The sequence below is a fragment of the Mustela nigripes genome, chromosome 2 (genome assembly GCF_022355385.1).
Source record: "Mustela nigripes isolate SB6536 chromosome 2, MUSNIG.SB6536, whole genome shotgun sequence".
NCBI classification, from domain to species: Eukaryota; Metazoa; Chordata; class Mammalia; order Carnivora; family Mustelidae; genus Mustela; species Mustela nigripes.
The window spans coordinates 112,247,870-112,268,629 of NC_081558.1; the positions used below are offsets into that span (position 1 = coordinate 112,247,870).

A 20,760-nucleotide genomic window follows, 5' to 3' on the forward strand; every position below is an offset into this window, starting at 1 on the left:
GTGCACAGGAGGACGCCAGCAACATCTCTGGCCACCACCCCCAAGATGCCAGCCGCATCCCTCCCCCAGCCCCAGCTGTGACAAACAAAAATGAATCTAAATATTGCAGAAACTCAGGGTAGGAGGGGGGGTTCACTGAGGGGGTACAAAATCACCCGCAGTTGAGAATCATACTGTACATGCGAACACGGAAACATGGAAAGCACTATACATAGAGGAGATGATGACACCTATAAGAATACGGTGCGGGGGGTTGGGGGAGGTGGTTATGGAAGAACACAAATAAGTTTTTTTAAACAGATCTCTTACCTAATATATACAAGAAGCTTGTTGCCCATAACAACTTGCTCATCTGAAATAGAAAAAGTATCTTCAGCAATTACCTCTGAAAACCTTTTCAGAAATACAATCTTAATGTGGAAAAAAAAAAAAAACTTGGCAATTAAGGTATCTCCCTAAATAATACACAATTTGAGATAAGACCACTTTAATTCTTGTTTTTAGAATTTCCGTTAGATTCTTTTCACAGATACAGAATCCATGAGTCAAACAAGGTTACAGTAGAAGGCATACATCTGAGGGTAGAGAACCATGCACTGTTGGCTTAACCAGTAGCTCGGGACCAGGGGAAGGTGTAGAACAGGCAATGAGTTGATGAGTTAAAGACCAATTAAGTAGTATTAAGGTATAACTATAATGTCTTCTCATTTGTAACATGGACTCTTACTACTTACTGTGCTCTAGGGCTGAGAAAGCAACTGTTCACAAGTATTTAGAGTAAGAGACTAAGATTACTTTTAGGCCAAGGGGTTAGGGGCAACGCAGAACAGAGCAGGAGACTCAAGAATGGATCAAGTGATCAGTAATTCTTATGGTGTGCAGATTATAGGAATCTGTAATTGGTAACAATGACGATAAGCTGAAGTTTTTATTTTTGATACATGAATAACAGGCATAATGCAAGCAAGTACACCTCTCTTAATCAGTAATCTTTTCTAAGTACTCCAAATCTATGCTGTTTGAAGCACTAATAAACTTGAATTGCTCAAAATTATACAAATAATTACATACTGCTTCAATTCCTTTTTGAAACTTTCAAAAAATTAATAAACTTCATTTTTTAGAGAAGTTTCACTAGGTTCAAAGCGAAATTGAGAGGAAGGTATAGAGATTTCCCATATGCCCTACCTCTACACCACACAATCTCTTCCTCTATCAACATCTGCTCTAGAGTGGTACATTTCCTATCATCAATGAATCTACAGTGACACATCATCACATGAAGTCCACAGTTTACATTAAGGTTTACTCTTAATGTCGTGCACTCTATGGATTTTGGTAAATGTATGCTGATGTACAAACACCGTGACTTTAGATGTACACAGACTCTAAAGTTCTCCGTGCTCAGCCTATTCATCCCTCCCTCTCCATCAAGCCCTAGCAAACACTGATTCTTTTATTGTCTCCATAGTTTTGCCTTTTCCACAATGTCATGTAATTGGAATCACAGAATATGCAGCCTTTTCAGCTGGGCTTCTTTCATTAGTGATATGCATTTATGTTTCCCCCACGTCTTTTCATACTTTGACACTTCATATCTTTTTAGTGCTGAATAATATTCCACAGTACAGATGTACCACAGTTTATCCATTCACCTACTAATGTACATCTTGGTTGCTTCCAAATTTGGGGAATTATGAAGAGAGATACTATGAACATCTGTGTGCAGGTTTTTGTGTGGACAGAAGTTCTTCAACTACTTTAGGTAAAAACAAAAGAGCATTAATTGCTGGATCACACAGTTTAGTTAGAAACTGCCCAACTGTCTCCCACAGTGGCTGTACCATTATGCATTCCCAACAGCAACTAACGAGAGTTCCTGCTGCTCTACATCACTGCTGGAATTTGGTGTTGTCAGTGTTACAGATTTTAGCCATTCCAACAGGCATGTAGTGGTATCTTGCTGTTTTAATTTTTACTGGCCTAATGATGTTGCACATCTTTTCATATGCTTACTTGACCTCTCTGTATCTTCTTTGGTGAGATCATTTGTCCATTTTAAAAATCCAGTTGCTCATCTTATTGCTGAGTTTCAAGACTTCTTTGTATACTTTGAGTAACAGTCTTCTGCAAATATTTTCTCCCAATCTGTGGATTATTTTCTTTCTCTTAATACTGTCTTTTATAGAGCACAAGTTTTTAATTTTAACAAAGTCCAGCTTATTATTTCTTTCATGGATGGTACCTTCTTTCCATTGAATGCTTCCTTATCAAAAAATTCATCACCATAACCACAGGCAATTGGGTTGTCTCATATGCTATCTTCTAGATGTTCCCCTAGTTTTGCATTCTATAATTAGGTCTAAAATCCACTTTGGACTCATTTTTGTAAAGGGTGTAAATTCTGTTTCTCATTTTTTTTTTGGGGGGTATGGATGTCCAGTTGTCCTAGCACTATTTGTTGGAAAGACTACCTTTGTCCAATGCATTGTCTTTGCTGCTTTGTCAAAGTTCACTTGACTATATTTGTGGGAGTCTATTTTGGGGCTCTCTATTCTGTTCTACTCACTTTTTTTTTTTTTTTTTTTTGCCAGTACCACCCTGTCTCAATTGTTGTAGCTTTTATACTAAGTCTTGGGTAGTGTCAGTCTGCCAGCTCTGTTGTTCTCTCAATATAGCTCTTCTGCGTCTTCTGTCTCTCCATATAAATTTTAGAATCAGTTTATCAATATCCAAAAAGTAACTTACCTGGGATTCTGATTGGGATTACATCTGAATCTGTATAACAAGTTGAGAGAAAAAAATGATATCTTGACAATACTGAGGTTTCCATTCCATGAACATGGAATATCCTTCCATTTATTTAGTTCTTTCATCTTTCATCAGTTTTGTAGTCTTCATCATATAGATTTTGTTCATATTTTGTTATATTTATTCATGTGTCATTCATTTTTTAGGGGGCTAATATAAATGGTAGTGTTTGTCATTTCAAATTCCACTTATTTATTGCAAGTATATAGTAAAGCAATTGCCTTTCATATATTAACCTTACACCCTGCAACTTCGCTAAAATTGCTTATTAGTTCCAGGAGTTTTTTGGTCAATTCTTTCAGATTTTCTATATAAATGATGTCACCTAGGAACAGTTTTGTTTTTTCCTTCACAAACTATATAACCTTCTTTTTCTTTTCTTGTCTTTTTGTATTACATAGGACTTCCAGTATGATGTTGAAAGCAACAGTAAGAAGGGGACATCCTTGCCTTGTCCCTGATTTTGTAGTAAAGCTTCAAATTTCTCACCATTAAGGAGGATGTTAGCTATAGTTTTTTTTAATAGATGTTCTTTATCAAGTTGAGAACATTTTCATCTATTCCTAAATTACTGAGAGCTTTTTTGTGAATGGGTGTTGGATTTTGTCAAATGCCTTTTCTGGATCTGTTATTATGATCATGAGATTTTTCTTCTCTTCCTTATTGATGGGATGGAATACATTAATTAATTTTCAAATACTGAAGGAGCCATGTATACCTGGGATAAGTCTTACTTGGCTGTAGTGAATAATTCTTGTTATACATTTTTGTATTCAACTTGCTAATATTTTATTGAGGATTTCTACATCTATGCTCATGAGAAACACTTGTCTTTTCTTTCCCTATAATATTTTTGTCTGCTTTTGATATTAGGGCATTAAGTGGGCTCACAGAATAAGTTATAAGTATTCCCTTAGCCCTACCTTTTAGAAGAGATTATAGAGAATTGGTGTAATTTCTTTCTTAAATGTTTGGTAGAATACCAGTGAAACTCATCTGGGCCTGGCACTTCTGTTCAAGGTTATTAATCATTAGACCCAATTTCCATAATTGATGTAGTTTTCCATAATTTCCGTAATAGATGTAAGTCTATTCAGATTGTCAATTTCTTCTTGTGTAAGCCTTGGCAAATTGTATCCTTCAAAGAATTAGTCTATTTCATGAGAGTTATCAAATTTGTGGATACCTAGGTATTCATAATGTTCCTTTCTTCTCCTTTTAATATCCATGGGATCTGTACTGATGTCTTTTCTTTCATTTCTAATATTAGTAATTTGTTTCTTTTCTCTTTGTTGGCATGACTAGAAGGTTAATCAGTTTTACTGATCTTTTCAAAGAAATAGATTTTCAAAAAAAGTCAACACTTTTTTCTATTGATTTCCTGTTTTTAATTTCATGGATTTATGATCCAATGTTTATTATCTTTTCCTTGCTCATTTTGGACTTAATTTGCTCTTCTTTTTCTAAATTCCTGAAGTAGAAGCCTTAGAGTATTGATTTTAAATCTTTCTACTTTTCTTATTTATGCATTCAATGTTATAAATTTCCTTCAGAGCTGCTTTTGCTGCATCTTACATATTATGAGTATTTTCATTTAATTAAAAAGAATCTTAAATTTCTTGAGATTTCTCCTTTGTTTCCTGTGTTACTTAGAAGTATATTGGTTAATCTCTATGTATCTTTTGAATTTTCCAGTGTTCCTTCCCTTGTTGTATAGTTTAATTCTACTGTGGTCTGAGAACAGGCATTGTATGATTTCTGTTCTTTTAAATTTCTTAAACTGTGTTTTATGGCCCTGAATGTGGTCTATCTTATTAGTAAATGTTTCACGTGATCTTGAAAACAATGCGTAATCTGTTATTGTTGGATGAAGTAGCTCACAGATGTTAATAATATCCAATTGAATGAAGGTTCTGCTGAGTTCACCTATGCCCTTACTAATTTCTGCCTGCTGGATCTGTCCATTCCTGATACAGGAGTGTTAAAATCTGCAACTGTAATAGCGGATTTATCTACTTCTCCTCACTATTCTATCAGTTTTTACCTCATGTATTTTGGCACGGTTATTAGGTGCATGCACATTATGGATTGTTATGTCTTCTTAGAGTATTAATCCCTTAATCATCATATAATACCCCCTTTATCCCTGTTAAATTTCTTTGTTCGAAGCTGGCTCTGTCTGAAATTCATATAGTTACTCCTGCTTTCTTTTGATTAGAGTTAACTGTGGTATATCTTTCTGTTTCTTTAATGTCTTTATATTTAAAATGGGTTTCTTATATACAAGTTTTAGTTGTCTTTTTTTGGATCCATGTTAATAATCTCTTTTAATTAGTATATTTATACTATGGATTAAGTGATTACTGATCTATATTTGGATTAATATCTACTATATTATTACTGTTTTCTATTTCTTGTCCATATTTTTTATTCCTATTTTTGTCCTCAACACTTTGCCTTTTGTGATTTTAACTGAACATTTTATCGTACTCTATTTTTCCCTTTTCCTAGTATATCAATTATGCATCCATTTTTTAGTTGTTGCTCTCAAGTTTGCAACACAGATTTACTACCAATCCAAATCTACTTCTAAATAACATTATAATGTTTCACCGGTAGCATAACTATCTTATACTAACAAAATACTCTTAATTCCTCCCTCCTGTACTTTGTGTTCGTGCAGTTATTTATCTCATTTATATATGAACATATACACACACAAAGTATATGTACACACACTATCAAATCCATTGTTGTTATTATTATCTTTAACTATTATTTGACAGATGAATTAAGAATAAGAAAAACAGAGGTTTTCTTACACCAAACTGTTTGAATCTTGTTTGTGGTGTGATCAGTATCTGCTGTGTTCAGAAGGATGCAGGAGAGTGGGTTCATGACCTCAGCAGCCTTAAGGGCAGAGCATACCCCTCCAATTAAACCTCAGGATTGTAGTCCAGGCCCCAGTGCTGCAGCATCCCTTGCTTCATGCTCAGAGGATGCCATTTGCAGCGGCTTATGGCAGGGCAGTTTGTCAAAGTGGGGGCACATCCCAAGAAAACCAGAGGGCATGTTTCTAGAAACTACTGTTGGAGCTGAGCTCTTGGTTTCTCTGCAGGATTCCAGAGTTCTGGCAGCACACTCATTCCTCTAAATGTTGGTTGTCATGCTATTATCTTTGAAAAGACTGAGCACCCCTGAGAAGGCCCCCTTTTTCCAGTAAAAAGCTTAGGTCCTAAGCAGTGGCTTGTTAAAGGGGGACCAGGTTGGGTTTTCTCTAGTACTCATAGTTTCCCTGCTTGTCAATCAAGTTCCCTCTTGAGGAAGATCATTTCCCTCACAAAGCCCAGATCTCTGCAGACCAACTTAGCAAGGGGCACTAACAGCCATCCATGCCCACTCCTCTGTCCCCAAAGCTCAGTGTTTTTTGCAAAGTGATAAAACTCCCCCCACGGGGGCACCTGGGTGGCTCAGTGGGTTAAAGCCTCTGCCTTCGGCTCAGGTCATGATCCCAGGGTCCTGGGATCGAGCCCCGCATCGGGCTCTTTGCTCAGCAGGGAGCCTGCTTCCTCCCCTCTCTCTCTGTCTGCCTCTCTGCCCACTTGTAATCTCTGTCTGTCAAATAAAATAAATAAAATCTTTAAAAAAAAAAAAACAAAACTCCCCCCACGGCCGCCCCCCCCACCATGTTTAGCAAACATCAGAGTAGGGGAAGAACCAAGTCCATTCCTGTCCTTATTTCCTCTGTGAATTGAATTTCCAAAACTGTTTCCTACATGCAACACAAAGCTTCCAGATCCATAAAACATCCCAAGGATTAGGGGAGAAAAAATATTTTTTTGTTTTGTTTTGTGTTTATTTTTTCTGGACTTCAAATTTTGCTATACCGTAGAAGCCCAGAAGGCCATGTGTTCTAATCTGCCTGCCTGATTCCACGCTGGTGTCATTTCTATGTTCTTGGCATTGGAACTGCTCTCCTTTACAGTCCTGTTCAAGTTAGAGTCACGTAAACTCTCTGGCTAGGAGCAGCACACATGTTGCTGGTGAGTAAGACTGTGGATCTGGATGCCAAGCCACAGGCCTGATGAAATCAGCTGCTGTGTTTCAATAATCATTACTGACAATGATAGCATTCTGAAAAGCTGCAATTCTTACAGTACATTTTACATTCTTTGGGGAAAAAAGAGTAAGAAAAATAAATGTTTTTGTTTTATCTTCACTTATGAATTCTCTGATCCTCCTTTCTGGACCTGAGTTTTTTTGTTTTTGTTTTTTTTTTAAGATTTATTTATTTATTTGACAGAGAGAGAGAGAGAGAGAGAGATCACAAGTAGGCAGAGAGGCAGGCAGAGAGAGAGGAAGGGAAGCAGGCTCCCTGCTGAGCAGAGAGCCCGATGTGGGACTCGATCCCAGGGGCCTGAGATCATGACCTGAGCCGAAGGCAGCGGCCTTAACCCACTGAGCCACCCAGGCGCCCCTCTGGATCTGAGTTTCCTACCTATATTATTTTCTTTCTCTCTAAAGAACTTCTTTTAATATTTCTTGTAAGAGTTCTCCTGGCATCAAATTCCCTCCATTTTGGTTTGTCTGAGAAAGTCTATTTGTCTTTCACTTTTGAAGGACAATTTTACAGGGTACAAAAGTCTATGTTGAGGGGTTTTTTTTTCTCTCAACACTTTAAATATTTGTTCCCAACACTTATTAAATATTTACTCCACTCTCTTCTTCCTTGCATGGTTTCTAAGAAGTTGAATGTAATTCTCATTTTTGCTCCTTTACAAGTAAAGTTCTTTTTTTTCCTCTGATCTCTTTCAGAATTTTTAGCTTTTCTTTTCTGCAGTGTAAATATGATATGCGTAAGTGTGGTGTGAGGTTGGTTTTTTTGTTGTTGTTGTTTTGTTTTGCTGTTTGGTCTGCTTAGTGTTCTCTTCTTGGGTCTGTGGTTTGGTGTCTGACATTAATTTGGAGAAATCCTCAGTTATTATTGCTTCAAATACTGCTTCTGTTCCTTTCTTCCTTTTCCTCTTTGATATTCCCATGACGTGTGCATTATACCTTTTGTAGTTGTCCCACAGTTCCCACAGAACACTTGGATGTTCTGTACTATTTTTAGTTGTCTTCTCTTGGCTTTTTAGTGTTTGAACTTTGTTATGTCGTCAAGCTCAGAGGTTATTTCCTTGGCTATGCCCAGTCTATTAATGAGCCCATCAAAGGTATTCTTCATTTCTGTGAGTTTTATGACATTTTAATGTTATCTGTCCTATTGCCCTTTCCATAGCTCTGAAAACCAACAGCCTTGTACAAACCAGTAACCTAGTGGTGACTTGAGGGAACAAAAGGGTTTGGAACTCCCTCAAAGCCTCAATCTCAGAGGACTGTAAATATGTGACCTATTTGGCAGCTCACTTAAAAGCTCCATTCTCAAGGCTTGTCTTTTTTTGTCCTGACTCAGAGCTTACTCAACACAAACAACACGATCTGGAACCCACCTCCTCCCCAGGATATCTCTCAGAAATAATCAGTGCAACTGTTTAACTTTACAGGTGCCAGAGGTGGTATTATCAGAATGAACTAATAAATTCAACAAAAAAACTTAAAAGGAAAAACTGGATAATGGAAGTCTGCAGGGGGCTTTAAAAAGCTCCAACATTATTTCTAGAAGTCCAGAAGGACATGTGTATAGTCAGGGCTGTACACATATCCAAGAAAGACCTGGGAAAGCCCTAAGCTACTCACAGCAGACTTTGAGGCTCTGCACAAGCAAAATAAAAGTTAAGGCAGAATTGTAAGCTGCCTGCTGAAGCACTGAAAGTTCCAAAATAAAATGAAGCAAACTTATAAAATAAGACATAAATAATTCAGCAGTAATACTTGGAGACTTCATTAATCCACTTTCATTAATGGATAGAACAACAGCAGAAGATAAACAGTAAACAGTAACCTTAAACAAAACTCAAAGTCAACTACAGATGTCTACAGAACATTCTACTCAACAACAAAACATATTCAACATATTATTTTCAAGTGCATAAGAACATTCTCCAGAACAGACCCTATGTTAGGCTACAAAATAAGTCTTGGGGTGCCTGAGTGGCTTAACTAAGCATCCAGCTCTTGACTGCAGCTCAGATCAAGATCTCAAGGTTCTGAAATAAAGCCCCAAGTCCAGCTCTGTTCTCAGTATGGAGTCTGCTTGAGATTCTTTCTCTCCCTCTTCCCCTACCCCTGGCTCTCTCTTTTCTCTCAAAAAGGCAGAAATCATACAAAGTATGTTCTCTGGCCACAATGGAATAAAATCAGAAATCAATATCAGAGGGAAATGTGAGAAAATCACAGATATGTTGCAATTAAATAACATACTTCTAAAAAAAGCCCAGTGTCACAAGGAAAATTAACAGTTACTTTGAGATGAACAAGAATAAAGACACAAAGTACCAAAACTTGTGGGATGCAGCTAATGCATTAGTTAGAAGAATATTTGTACATATAAACACTTATTTTTAAAAAGAAAAATTATTTCAAATCAATAACCTAAAATTCTACTTCAAAAAGCTAAAAGAAAGCGGGGACGGGGGCACCTGGGTGGCTCAGTCAGTTAAGCATTTGCTTTCAGCTCAGGTCATGATCCCAGACTCCTAGGATCAAGTCCCACATTAAGCTCCCTGCTCAGGAGGGAGTTTGCTTCCCCCTCTACTCTTTCCCCTGCTTGTGCTCTTTCTCTCTCATGCTCTCTCTCAAATAAATAAAAATATTTTTTTAAAAGGGGGGTTGCAAATCAAACCCAACTAGTAAGATGGAAGAAGTAAATATTAAAGATTAAAGTTAAACAAAAAATGAAAGGAAATTTTTTTAAAAATCAAAGAAATAAAAAATTGTTTCTCTGAAAAGACCAACAAAATTGACAAACCTTTAGCTAGACAGACCAAGAAACAAGATGACTCAAATTACTCAAATCAGTAATAAAAGAAATCACTACTGACCTTATAAAAATAAAAGAATACAAAAGAATACCATAGGCACTATATGCCAAAAAATTAAATAACATAGATGAAATGGACAAATTCCCATAGAAATACCAAAACTGACTCAAAATGAAATATTGGGAACAGACTATAATAAGCAAAAAGACTGAACTTAAAAACTTCCAACTAAGAATATCCTAGGCTCACATGGCTTCATTAATGAATTCCACCAAACATTTTAAGATTTATTTATTTATTTAGAGAAAACAAGCACATGAGTGTGGGGGAGAAGGGCAGAGGGAGAGAGAAACCCAAGCAGTCTCTGTGCTGAGTAAGGAGCCCAACCCAGGGCTCAATCCCATGACCCTGAAATCATGACTTGAACTGAAAGCAAGAGTTAGATACTTGCCCAACTGTGCCGCCCAGATGCCCCTTTTTAAAAGATTTATTTTATTTTTGGAGGGAGGGGGAGAGAGAGCATGAGTTGGGGAGGGGGGTAAGAGAAGAGCAAGAGAGACTCTCTAGCCATCCCCACTGAACATGGAGCCCAACCTGGGGCTCAATTTCATAACCCTGATATCATGACCTGAGCCAAAACCAAGAGTCAGATGCTCAACCGAAATGAGCCACCCAGACACCCCTGAATTCTTCCAAACATTTAAAAAAGAATACCAATCCTTCATAAACTCTTCCAAAGATCAGAAGAGAGAACACTTCCCAAACCATTCCATGATGCCGTTATACCAAGTTTCAAGTATACATCATACTAGGACCAGAAAAAGACATGGAAAGAATATAAAACTAAAGGATATCCTTTATAAATACAGACATAAAAATCTTCAAAAAATAAAAAAAATAAAAAATAACAGCAAACTGAATCCAATAGCATCTACAAAAGAAGTATACACCATCGGGTATATCTAAATACCAAGGGGTATTTAGCCTAATATAAGATTGGCTTAATATAAAAAATCAACCAAATCTTATAGACCATATAAAATAAAGGACAAAACCCACAAGATTATCTTAATACATGCTTTTTTTTGCATTTGATAAAATCCAATTCTTTCATATTAAAACCACTCATCCAACTAGGAAAAGAATGAAACTCTTCAAACTGAAAAGGCCATCTACAAAAAACTCACAGTATATAGCATATATAATAATGAAAAACTGAGGGGCGCCTGGGTGGCTCAGTGGGTTAAAGCCTCTGCCTTCAGCTCAGGTCATGATCCTGGGTCCTGGGATCAAGCCCCACATCGGGCTCTCTGCTCCGTGGGGAGCCTGCTTCCTCCTCTATCTCTGCCTGCCTCTCTGCCTACTTGTGATCTCTGTCAAATAAATAAATAAAATCTTTTTTAAAAAATAAAATTAAATTAAAATAATGAAAAACTGAATGCTTTCTCTCTTATATCACGAAAAAGATTAAAATGTCCACTCTTGCCACTTTATTCAATAATATATTGGAGGTTCTAACCAAGCCAATTAAGAAGGAAAAAAGAAATAGAAAGCATTCAGATTAGAAAGGAAGAAGTAAAACCATCTCTGTTTACAAAAAACCATGATCTTATATATGCAGAAAATTCTAGAGAATTCATTTAAAAAGTTAGAATGAATTCAGCAAGAATGTAGGATACAAGGTCAATAAACAATAATCAATTTCATTTCTATACAATCACAAATAATATTCCAAAAATGAAATGAAAATACCAATTCCTCTTATAATAGCATCAAAATTAGTAAAATAGGAATAGATTCAACAAAAGAAGTATATGACTTACACACTGAAAAACTGTAAAACATCGTTGAAAAAAATTAAACAATACCTAAATAAATGGGAAGAGATCTTATGTTCATGGATTGGAGAACTTAATGATGTTAAGACAGCAATAATCGCCAAGTTGATCTATAGTGTCAAAGCATGCTTATAAAAATCCCAGCTGCCTTTTTGCAGAACTTGGGAAACCAAAGTGACTAGAAAAAAACCAAAATAAATGGAAAAACATATCACATTCATAGATCAGAAGACTCAACAGTGTTAAGATGGCAATCTCCCCTAAATTATTTTACAGGGTCAACTGCAATCTCAAACAAAATTCTGTTTTTTAAAAAGAAAGCAATGAGTTGACTTTAATGGCTATATGTAAAGACAAAGGACATAGACTAGTCATGACAATTTTGAGAAAGAAAAAGTTGGGAGATCTAAGTACCTGATTTCAAGACTTACTATAAAGTTACAACAGTCAGAACAGTAAATTCCTGGCATAAGTACAGACATACGTATAAATCATGGAAACATAACAAAGAGCACAGAAAGAGACTTATATTTTCAAGTGATTTTTGACAAAATTACATTTTTGCCTATTTTTTAAACAAAAAAGGTGCCAATTGAAACAAGGTATCTTTTCAAAAAATGGTAAAGAAACCGATAGCTTTATAAGGAAAAAAATTCCTTGAACGTTACCTTGCATCCCATAGGAAAATTAAGTTAACTCAAAATGGATTACAGACCTAAATATAAGTGCTGAAACTATTAAATTTATAGAAAAAAAAAACCAGAGGAGAAAATCTTTATGACACTGAATTGGACAAAGATTTCTTAAACACCAAAAGTCCAAAACTACAAAAGAAAAAATGAATAAAGTAAACTTAATGAAGATTAAAAACTGTTGTTCTACAAAAAACACGGTTAAGAAAAATGAAAAGCTAAGCAACAGACTGGGAGAAAAATTCTGCAAAACTAATCTTGAAAAAGAGCTCATTTCCAGACTACATAAAGAACTCAAAGGCTCTTTCACTTGGAATTTTTACAACCCACTAATATGAAGCCCAGGAATACCTCCTCCCTAATTCCAAAAAGAGTTAACTGATTAAAAATACATACATACAAGGTGGAGGGTGGGGGGTGCGGCACAAGAGCTCATGAAAAGATATTCAACATCACTAACCACTGTGGAAATAAAAATTAAAATCACGAGATAACCATTACACACCCACCAGAATGGCTAAAATTTTTCAGAGTTATAGACTGACAGTACCAAGTGCTTGCAAGGATATGGAACAACTGGAAGTCTCATATATTGCTGATAGAAATGCAAAATGTTACAGTCATTTTGAAAAACCAAGTAGCAGTACCTTAGAAAGCAAACCATGTATTTACAATATAGTCTCTCCATTCCACTCTTAGATACTTGGCCAAGAAAAATAAACACATATGTCCACACAGAAACATATTCATAGCTAAGGGTCAGTGATGGAGGATAAAGGCAATATAAAGCATACTATGGTTATTACCATAGTACCTGTTTTGTATCTCAACTTTATCAATGTGAATATCCAATTGTGATACTATGCTTTAGTTTTGCAAGATGTTATCACTGCGAGAAACTGGGTAAAGAGTATACATGATCTATTGTGCCATTTCTTACAACTGCATGCAACTCTATAATTTTCTCCTAAGTTTAATTAGAAACAAAACTTGTTCACACATGTAGCAACATTACTTAGAACAGCCCTAAGGGTGCCTGCGTGGCTCAGTGGGTTAAAGCCTCTGCTTTTGGCTCAGGTCATGGTCCCAGGGTCCTGCTCCCCACCCCCTCTGCCTGCCTCTCTGCCTACTTGTGATCTCTGTCTGTCAAATAAATAAATAAAATCATTAAAAAAAAAAAAAAAAGAACAGCTCTAAGTTGGAAGCAAGTCAAATGTCCATCCCCTGGGAAACTTCAGTGTGAAGGAACTTTAGCTCTTTTTATAGTTTGATTAAGGCGGTGGTTATATGATTATATAAGATTATTAAAATTCATAACTGTATACATTAAATTGGCCAATTTCATGAAATTTAAATATCTTAAAATATAAAAAGGAGGAAAAAAGACTTAGAAAATTAATACCTGTTAGCGTCCTTCCTGCATTCAAAGGAGGAGCAATGACTCTGAAAAGTTTCTGCATTAAAATTAAGAAGAAAACAATCACCATCATTTTCAAAAAAGAATTACATTTTCAAAAACATAATCAAGAATCTTATACTATTAATCACCTTTCTCTGACTGAATTAGGTATTTGCTATTGAGATTATGTATAAAAACTTGTAATGTGGCCATGAACTATTATCGAAGGATCACTGGGGAAACAACTGGTCTCATATTCCTCACTCAAAGAAACTATTTAATAAATACCAGTTAGATGAAGGTCTTTGTTAGGATTGTAATTTCTGATATAAAATATCCCTAGGTTATTCAAAATGCTTTATTTTAAAAAAATAGTAAGAAAGTGAAAGGACTAATAGCCTACCAAAATGGTAATGAAGATTACTTTAAAATGAAAACATCTGAACAACAGTAGACACAAAAGGAAACAATATTTAAACTAAAATACAATCTCTGGAAATGGTAAAATTGACAACAAAACTACATTGGCCTTCCTCAAAGGGAGTTCCCTGTTTGGGAGAGGACAGACCCTTAACACTGGGAAATGCAAATTATACTGTTTAGTAGCATCAAAGAGCCCCCAAAACCAATCCCTATTTTCTTTCCCAGGGAAACCCTAAGTCCCTCCCTGCTTCCCCACATTTTGTTAAACTTAAACTGGTAGCTTTAGTTCCGGCTATACAGTAAAGTACCCTTTACTAAGTGCTCCTAGTACTTGTGTGAATAAACTATCTTTTCTGCTGTCTTTGGTCGGTTAATTCTCAGCCCTCCCTCCACCTCTGGGATCTAAATTGCTAGAGGTAAAGTTTCCCCTCTGAACACAAGGCACTACTTTTATCTCAGAAGGAGCCAAAGCTAGAACTAAGGAAAGATTTCAGACTGTGGTCGTCATCTTAAATGTGATGACACTGTCATTCTAGAAAACCTAGAAAATATCCAAGAGGCAGGGCACCTTTTAATTTAGACCTCTTTAAGTACAAAAGTAACTAAACATGGACAAGTGATTTCCCTGTGGGCAAAAAATTATAAAAAAGGAATCACAGAGTGCCCGGATTAACCTCCCATTCCTAGCTAACCTATCCAAATCATTATTTAATAACAAATACCAAGCACTTTCAGAAAATCATCAAACTTGAAAACTTCTCTTAACACAAAACAAGTCACCCTTAAGAGCTCAGCAGTCCATCTGAGATGTATAGGTATAAATGCAAACCAGACTTTGAAGAATGAAACACACACACCAAACTAAAACTTTAAAAGCCCTATAACAAAAACCACGCGATCATTTTTATCACCATAGAATGTATTGAATCAGAATCTGTTTCTAAGGATTATTTTGAGACAAACTAGAAATTGTAGAGGCCACTTTTGGGCAACAGGCTTAAGCAATGGAAATCCGATCAAGGTCAAAGGGCCCACAGCTCCTACTGAGCAGAATGCAAACAGGTGGTGCACACAGTCTCATTAAGTGACCCTCCTTGAAACAGCCACCAGCCCTAACTGACCAATTACAAGGCACAGTTCCTAAGGTTACCAAAAAAGAGAAACTCCAAACATACCCATATAACTGTGGCCCCTCACCATTACATTGTTGCAGTCTCTCCTTTGCCTGCCACTCCCTTGCAGTGTATTTAATAAACTTTTATCTCTTTTGTTTTTTCTTAGGTGAAGTCTTTTGCCTCAGACGCCACACCACAGGCCCCCATCCAAGCAGAGTAACCCTACATTTTGTGGCTGCCCCCATCTGATCAGGAGACCCCCATAATTGAGATGCCTCATATTTGGTGGCCCATGTGGGGACCCTTTGTCCTCCCATGGATCTCCCCGGATTCTTTAGGAATTTCTCGGGACTTTCCCTCAGTGGACCATCTAATGGGTGCATCTCACAGAAATTGCATTAATTCTTCCTAAATTGTGGTTTAGCAGTGAGACAGAAAATATTTTTTATGTGCAGAGAGGTCCTGGGCCTCACTGAGGATGCAGCCGACCTCTCTTTCCAGGGAAGTACTGGACTTTGATGGGGAAGCAGCTGAGAGGTGGTAGTGTAAGTAATACTTACTAGACACACAATCAAAGTCAAAACCAGGGGAAAAGGGCTGTGGCACTCATTCTGGAAACTGACCAAGAGAAGAGAGGTGCAACCAAAACTGGAAGAGTACTGAATTAGAGTGATATTCACCTACCCAGTCAAGTGTATTTAAGAAAGCCTTGGCTTTGTAATATGGAAGACAGTTTTGATGGCCATTAAATATGCAAAACAAAAAAAAGTTGCTTGGATGCCTTCCGCAGATGAGCCAGGTTAGTCATTGTAACAAAACAATGGGCTGGCAAGGTACTATATAAATCCACAATCCATTATCTACAATTCTGTCCTCAATTTAAGGCAAATAACGAGATGGATATGGCATTTGGTTCTTTTTAAAATAAGCCCAAATGCTTTTTAGTGGTAAGGAGAATAAATTCTGATGCATGCTGTAAACACTGAACTGGGAAAAGCAACAAATCAGCAATTAACAAAGAATGATCTTTCACCGTTATCAGGACCTTCCTCCAGCACAATGTATCTACAAAGAGTATTTCTCAATAGTACATTTACCACAAACAATAAGTATATAAACTAAATTCCTTATACTTTTTGGAAAACATATAATATCAAAAATCTTAAAAAACAACAACAATAACAACTAAAGTCTAACAGGCAAGCATTACCTTTAATTCTATTTGTTCCCTGGGATTTAAATACCTACTTATGCAGATAAAAAAGAAAGCAATGGCAGAAGGTGTGAAATTAAAGGGTACTTAAAGTCCCAAGCTAAAATGGGTGCAGGTCTAATAATAAATCTACAAGAAATTAAGCAACTGGATGAAAATAGAAATCATTCAAAGGAAATGGATAACAGGAAAAAGCCATTAACAGACAGTATTAAACATGTGTCCAAATTTGGAAGTATCTTACCTCCATTGGACTAATAAATTCATTCATGCCTCTGTTGTAGACATAGATCATAGCATCATACAGACGATTTTCCCAACACATGAGAACTACCTGTAAAAAAGAAGAGTTGCTTATTCCATACAATTCGGTCTCACCAATTATTTTCCTTAGAGCTTTAACAGTGGAGAAAAACAAGTACTCTTCCCTAATTTTTCTTAGTCCTTCTCTGAAAAAAACTGAAGTACAGTTGACCCTTGAACAACATGGAGGTTAGGGGTGCTGATCCCGCCCAACTCCTGCACAGTCAAAAATCCATATATCACTTTTGACTCCTCCAAAACCCAACTACTAATAGCCTACAGCTGCCCAGCAGTCTTAATGATTAACAGTCGAGCAACATCTATTTCATACATTACATGTATTATATTCTGTTTTCTTACTATAAAGTAGGACAAAGAAAATGTTATTGAGAAAATCATAAGAAAGAGGAAATATATTCACACTACTGTGCTGTATTTATTGAAAGAAATCCACATATGAACAGACCTGTGTTGTTCAAAATCGTGTTGTTCAAGGCGGAACAGTACTCAAACACAATGCCAGGGTTAGAGTTGTTGGAGTTCAATATTACTTTTAATTATACAATTGCTACTTTTAAACATTCCCAATGTCTATTTTTTTTCTCTATCCACCCCTTTTCCATATTCATTTTATCCTTGGTCAATAGCTCTACAAATTATTTACTGAACATCTATATTCAGGCCCCCTGCTAGCATCAAACAAACCCAGACTTGGTCTATACCCTTACAGAATTACTGTTTATCTTGACACTAACCAAAAGAAGGGAGGGGCACAAAATGGTGTGAGCTCCAACTGGGGGAGATACTCAATTACACATTTAATTCATTTACAAATGCGATGTGTTACAAAGGAACCGGATTTGGTATAATGGAGTATTCAAGTCACCCCTGAGGAAGCAATATTTAAGCAAGGGCCAAAAGAATGCACTATATATAAGCCAAAAGCAGAGATGGAATCTAAGGACTATGCAGGCTGAAGCAGTAAAGATGAAAGTCTCAAGGCAGCAAGAAGCTTGAAGTGTTTAAAGCTGGAGAGAAATTAATTTCAGAAACTATTTAGAAGAGGAACAGTGACGATTTGCAGTGTACCCTATATCCCGCTCCTATGAAGGCTATATTATACTACAGCGTAGAGGGAAGAGGGCTGAAGCAGACGAGGAGAGGGTGGCAAAGGAGAATAAGGAGCAGCAAGAGAATTAAGAGGAAAAACAGAAGCAAAGGGTCATGGGAGTGTCTTTGTAGACTAAAGCATACTCTGGGCCCTCTTCTCTCGTCTCACTACCCTCTCTCAGCCAGAGCAGTGTTCATACATCTCTACTGATGACTAACATATTTACATCCCCTCTGACTCATACATCCAACCACTTATTTGATATCTTTACCTGAATGTGTAAATAAAATGGCAAAACAGAACTCCTGATTTTGTCTCTCAAACTTAGACTTACCCAGTCTTCCAATCTTCTTAGAGGAATCACTATCCACATTTATCTCACACCAAAAAACTAAGTATCATCCTTAAATTCCCAGAATAAAATGGGAAAAGCTATACCTTGCTCTGATAGGTCTAAATCTCTCTTTCAAGCAAGCTCCCAACCTGTTTGCCTTTTATCTGTAATGTTAACATTCAAGGCATTTATTTTTTATTTTTTGCATTAGTTGTTGCTTTTACCTGGAACAATCTTGTCCAAGATCTCTCTGCATTACTGATTTCTTCTTGTCATTTGGATTTCAGACTCAATGTTACCTCCTCAGGAAGATTTTCTGCAGTTAAGCAATCTAAGATAGTCTCACATTCTCTTTCTATATACTGCCTGACTTTTAACATCACTTTTTTTTTTAATACTTCTGCCTTATCTGTTTACTCTCAAACTTTTGGGCTAAAATGTAAGCCTCTGAGAGGGTAAGTTTTGTCCACTAGGGTCACTGAAGCCCCTTGGAACCTGACAATCAACGCTTCTTGAATTAACAAACAAATGCTACAGAAAGAATTAGTAAAATGTGAAAAATTAGATTTGATATAGTGGACATGGAGGGCATTGCTGACTCCACCGAAAGCAAGCCTGGAAAGTTATTGGGATGTGGAAAAATGGAAGTACAACCTAAACAATGCTTTCAAGACTTCTGGCTGTGACTGGAAAGCGTGACATCGGGCAGTAACCCACAGGGAAGAAAGCCTTCTATGGAGAGAAAGGAAACTGAAAAGAAGATTTTTTAAATTGTTTTAACAAAAAAAAAAAAAAAAAAAAAAAGATTACAGAATAGTTACATAATGTTGGGGGAAAGCTAAAAATATTGAGAAGACAAGAAATGAGAAATTTCTCTTATACTGGTGATGGGTGATAGGTAAATAAAACTAGATGGACAGCATGCTCTCAAATCACTGGAACTATTACTTGACATGAAAACTATGTCAAATTACCCATACAGCAGAAAGGAATACATAAAAGAGGATCCGCCTTTACTTTGCAAACTCACAGCCATTCATAAAGAGCTTCCAAGAAGAAAACAAGAACCATTTCTCCAAGCTGTTTACTTTATGTGAATTTGCACATTAAAACAACAACAACAACAACAACAACAACAACAAACTACTACTTTTGGTCTTCCTAAAATCTTTTAAGTCATCCATATTTTAGCTCAACAGGGCTTACTTATTAGCATCTTTGCACCTCTGAGCCTCTGGAGGAGGAGCATGCACATTACTAGGACTAATACGGAACTCAAGCGTTAAGAGTGAAATGTCAAGCGTTAAGAGTGAAATGTCTAAGGCAAAGTATATACTGCTCCTCAGTTAAAGACCAAAGAAACCTATTGTGGAGACCTCAGACAGATTGGAGGTATGTTTACAAACAATGGGCTGGCTGATCAAGCCAAGACATCCTGTAATTTGCTTCTTATACTATATCGTGCATTTCAAAACTCAATGCATGAAAGTTATCAACTCTGGACACAAAAAGTAGCTTTTTGAAAAATGGCATCGTACTCTGAGAAGTAAAAATACTCCTTATTCACACAAGAGTACTCAGAGTTAAAATTCACTTGCAGGTGAAAACTGTACCAGTGAACAAACAAATGGATGAAGAAGGGTCAGTCAGGAAGCATCTACCGAACAACTACCAAATGTAACTTTATGCCAGGTGCTGTGGGGGATGTCAAAGGAATAGAAGACTCTTGACTCGCAGGAGTTCATAATCCTGTTTTCATTAAGGAACAATCATAAGAAATATATTGACAAATACAAGTTTAAGAGACACCTTACCAAAAGTGCTCAGTAAATAAATGGGGTTGATGGAAGGGACAGTGGGGCCCAATCAGTCAGACAAGTATAATCAATAAAGGAATGGTGTATATTCTGTATATTAGTGATTTTTCTATAAACTCACCTGCTGAATATCTAGGCTGGTGATATCCATATGTACAATGAGGGCTTCCACATTTTCCATTAACTTTTTATCTTGAAAGTGAACAATCAAGTCTTTCATTACCTGTGGGGTCATCCCCACCAATTTATCACTTAAAATATATGGCTCAAGGCACTCCAAAAACACTCCTTTGGCCACTGAATTCTCACTTAGTTTGTCATACATTTGGCTAAATAAAAGATCCCTGTAAAAGAAAAAGAAAAAACACTTTTTGGAATATTCTGAGCATTCACTAAATTCAGTCTGCTGTTTCTCCTTTTTCCTATTTCAATTGACAAGTTTAACAAAAACAGTAACAATACTAGCATAGAGCTTTATATTGTGAAAAACATTTTATATGTAGTATCTTAATGAATTTTTACAACCAAGAAAAGCTGAATAAATTACTTGCAGAAGGTCGCATAGCCAACAAGTGATAGAATCAGAATCTCAACTCAGCCTTCTGACCTAAATCCTCTGTTGAGTCTATTATGGCACACTGCTTCTTCTTCTTTTTTAAGATTTTATTTGAGAGAGAGAGAGAGAGATCACAAGTAGGCAGACAGGCAGGCAGAGAGAGAGGAGGAAGCAGGCTCCCTGCTGAGCTTCTCGAGAGCCTGATGTGGGGCTCGATTCCAGGACCTG

At 36.6% G+C, this 20,760-nt stretch overlaps 1 protein-coding gene across 2 annotated transcripts in view; it reads right to left on the bottom strand.

Annotated features, from left to right (window-relative positions):
* VPS8 (VPS8 subunit of CORVET complex) overlaps positions 1-20,760 on the bottom strand; it is a 247,030-nt gene that overhangs the window by 134,352 nt on the left and 91,918 nt on the right. For both annotated transcript variants that reach the window (XM_059391373.1, XM_059391372.1), the window contains exons 22-25: positions 20,098-20,320; positions 16,656-16,745; positions 13,664-13,715; positions 310-352 (exon numbers count right to left, since the gene is read on the bottom strand). In XM_059391373.1, the coding sequence (XP_059247356.1) occupies positions 310-352; positions 13,664-13,715; positions 16,656-16,745; positions 20,098-20,320 (408 nt within the window). The remainder of the gene's footprint in view (positions 1-309; positions 353-13,663; positions 13,716-16,655; positions 16,746-20,097; positions 20,321-20,760) is intronic.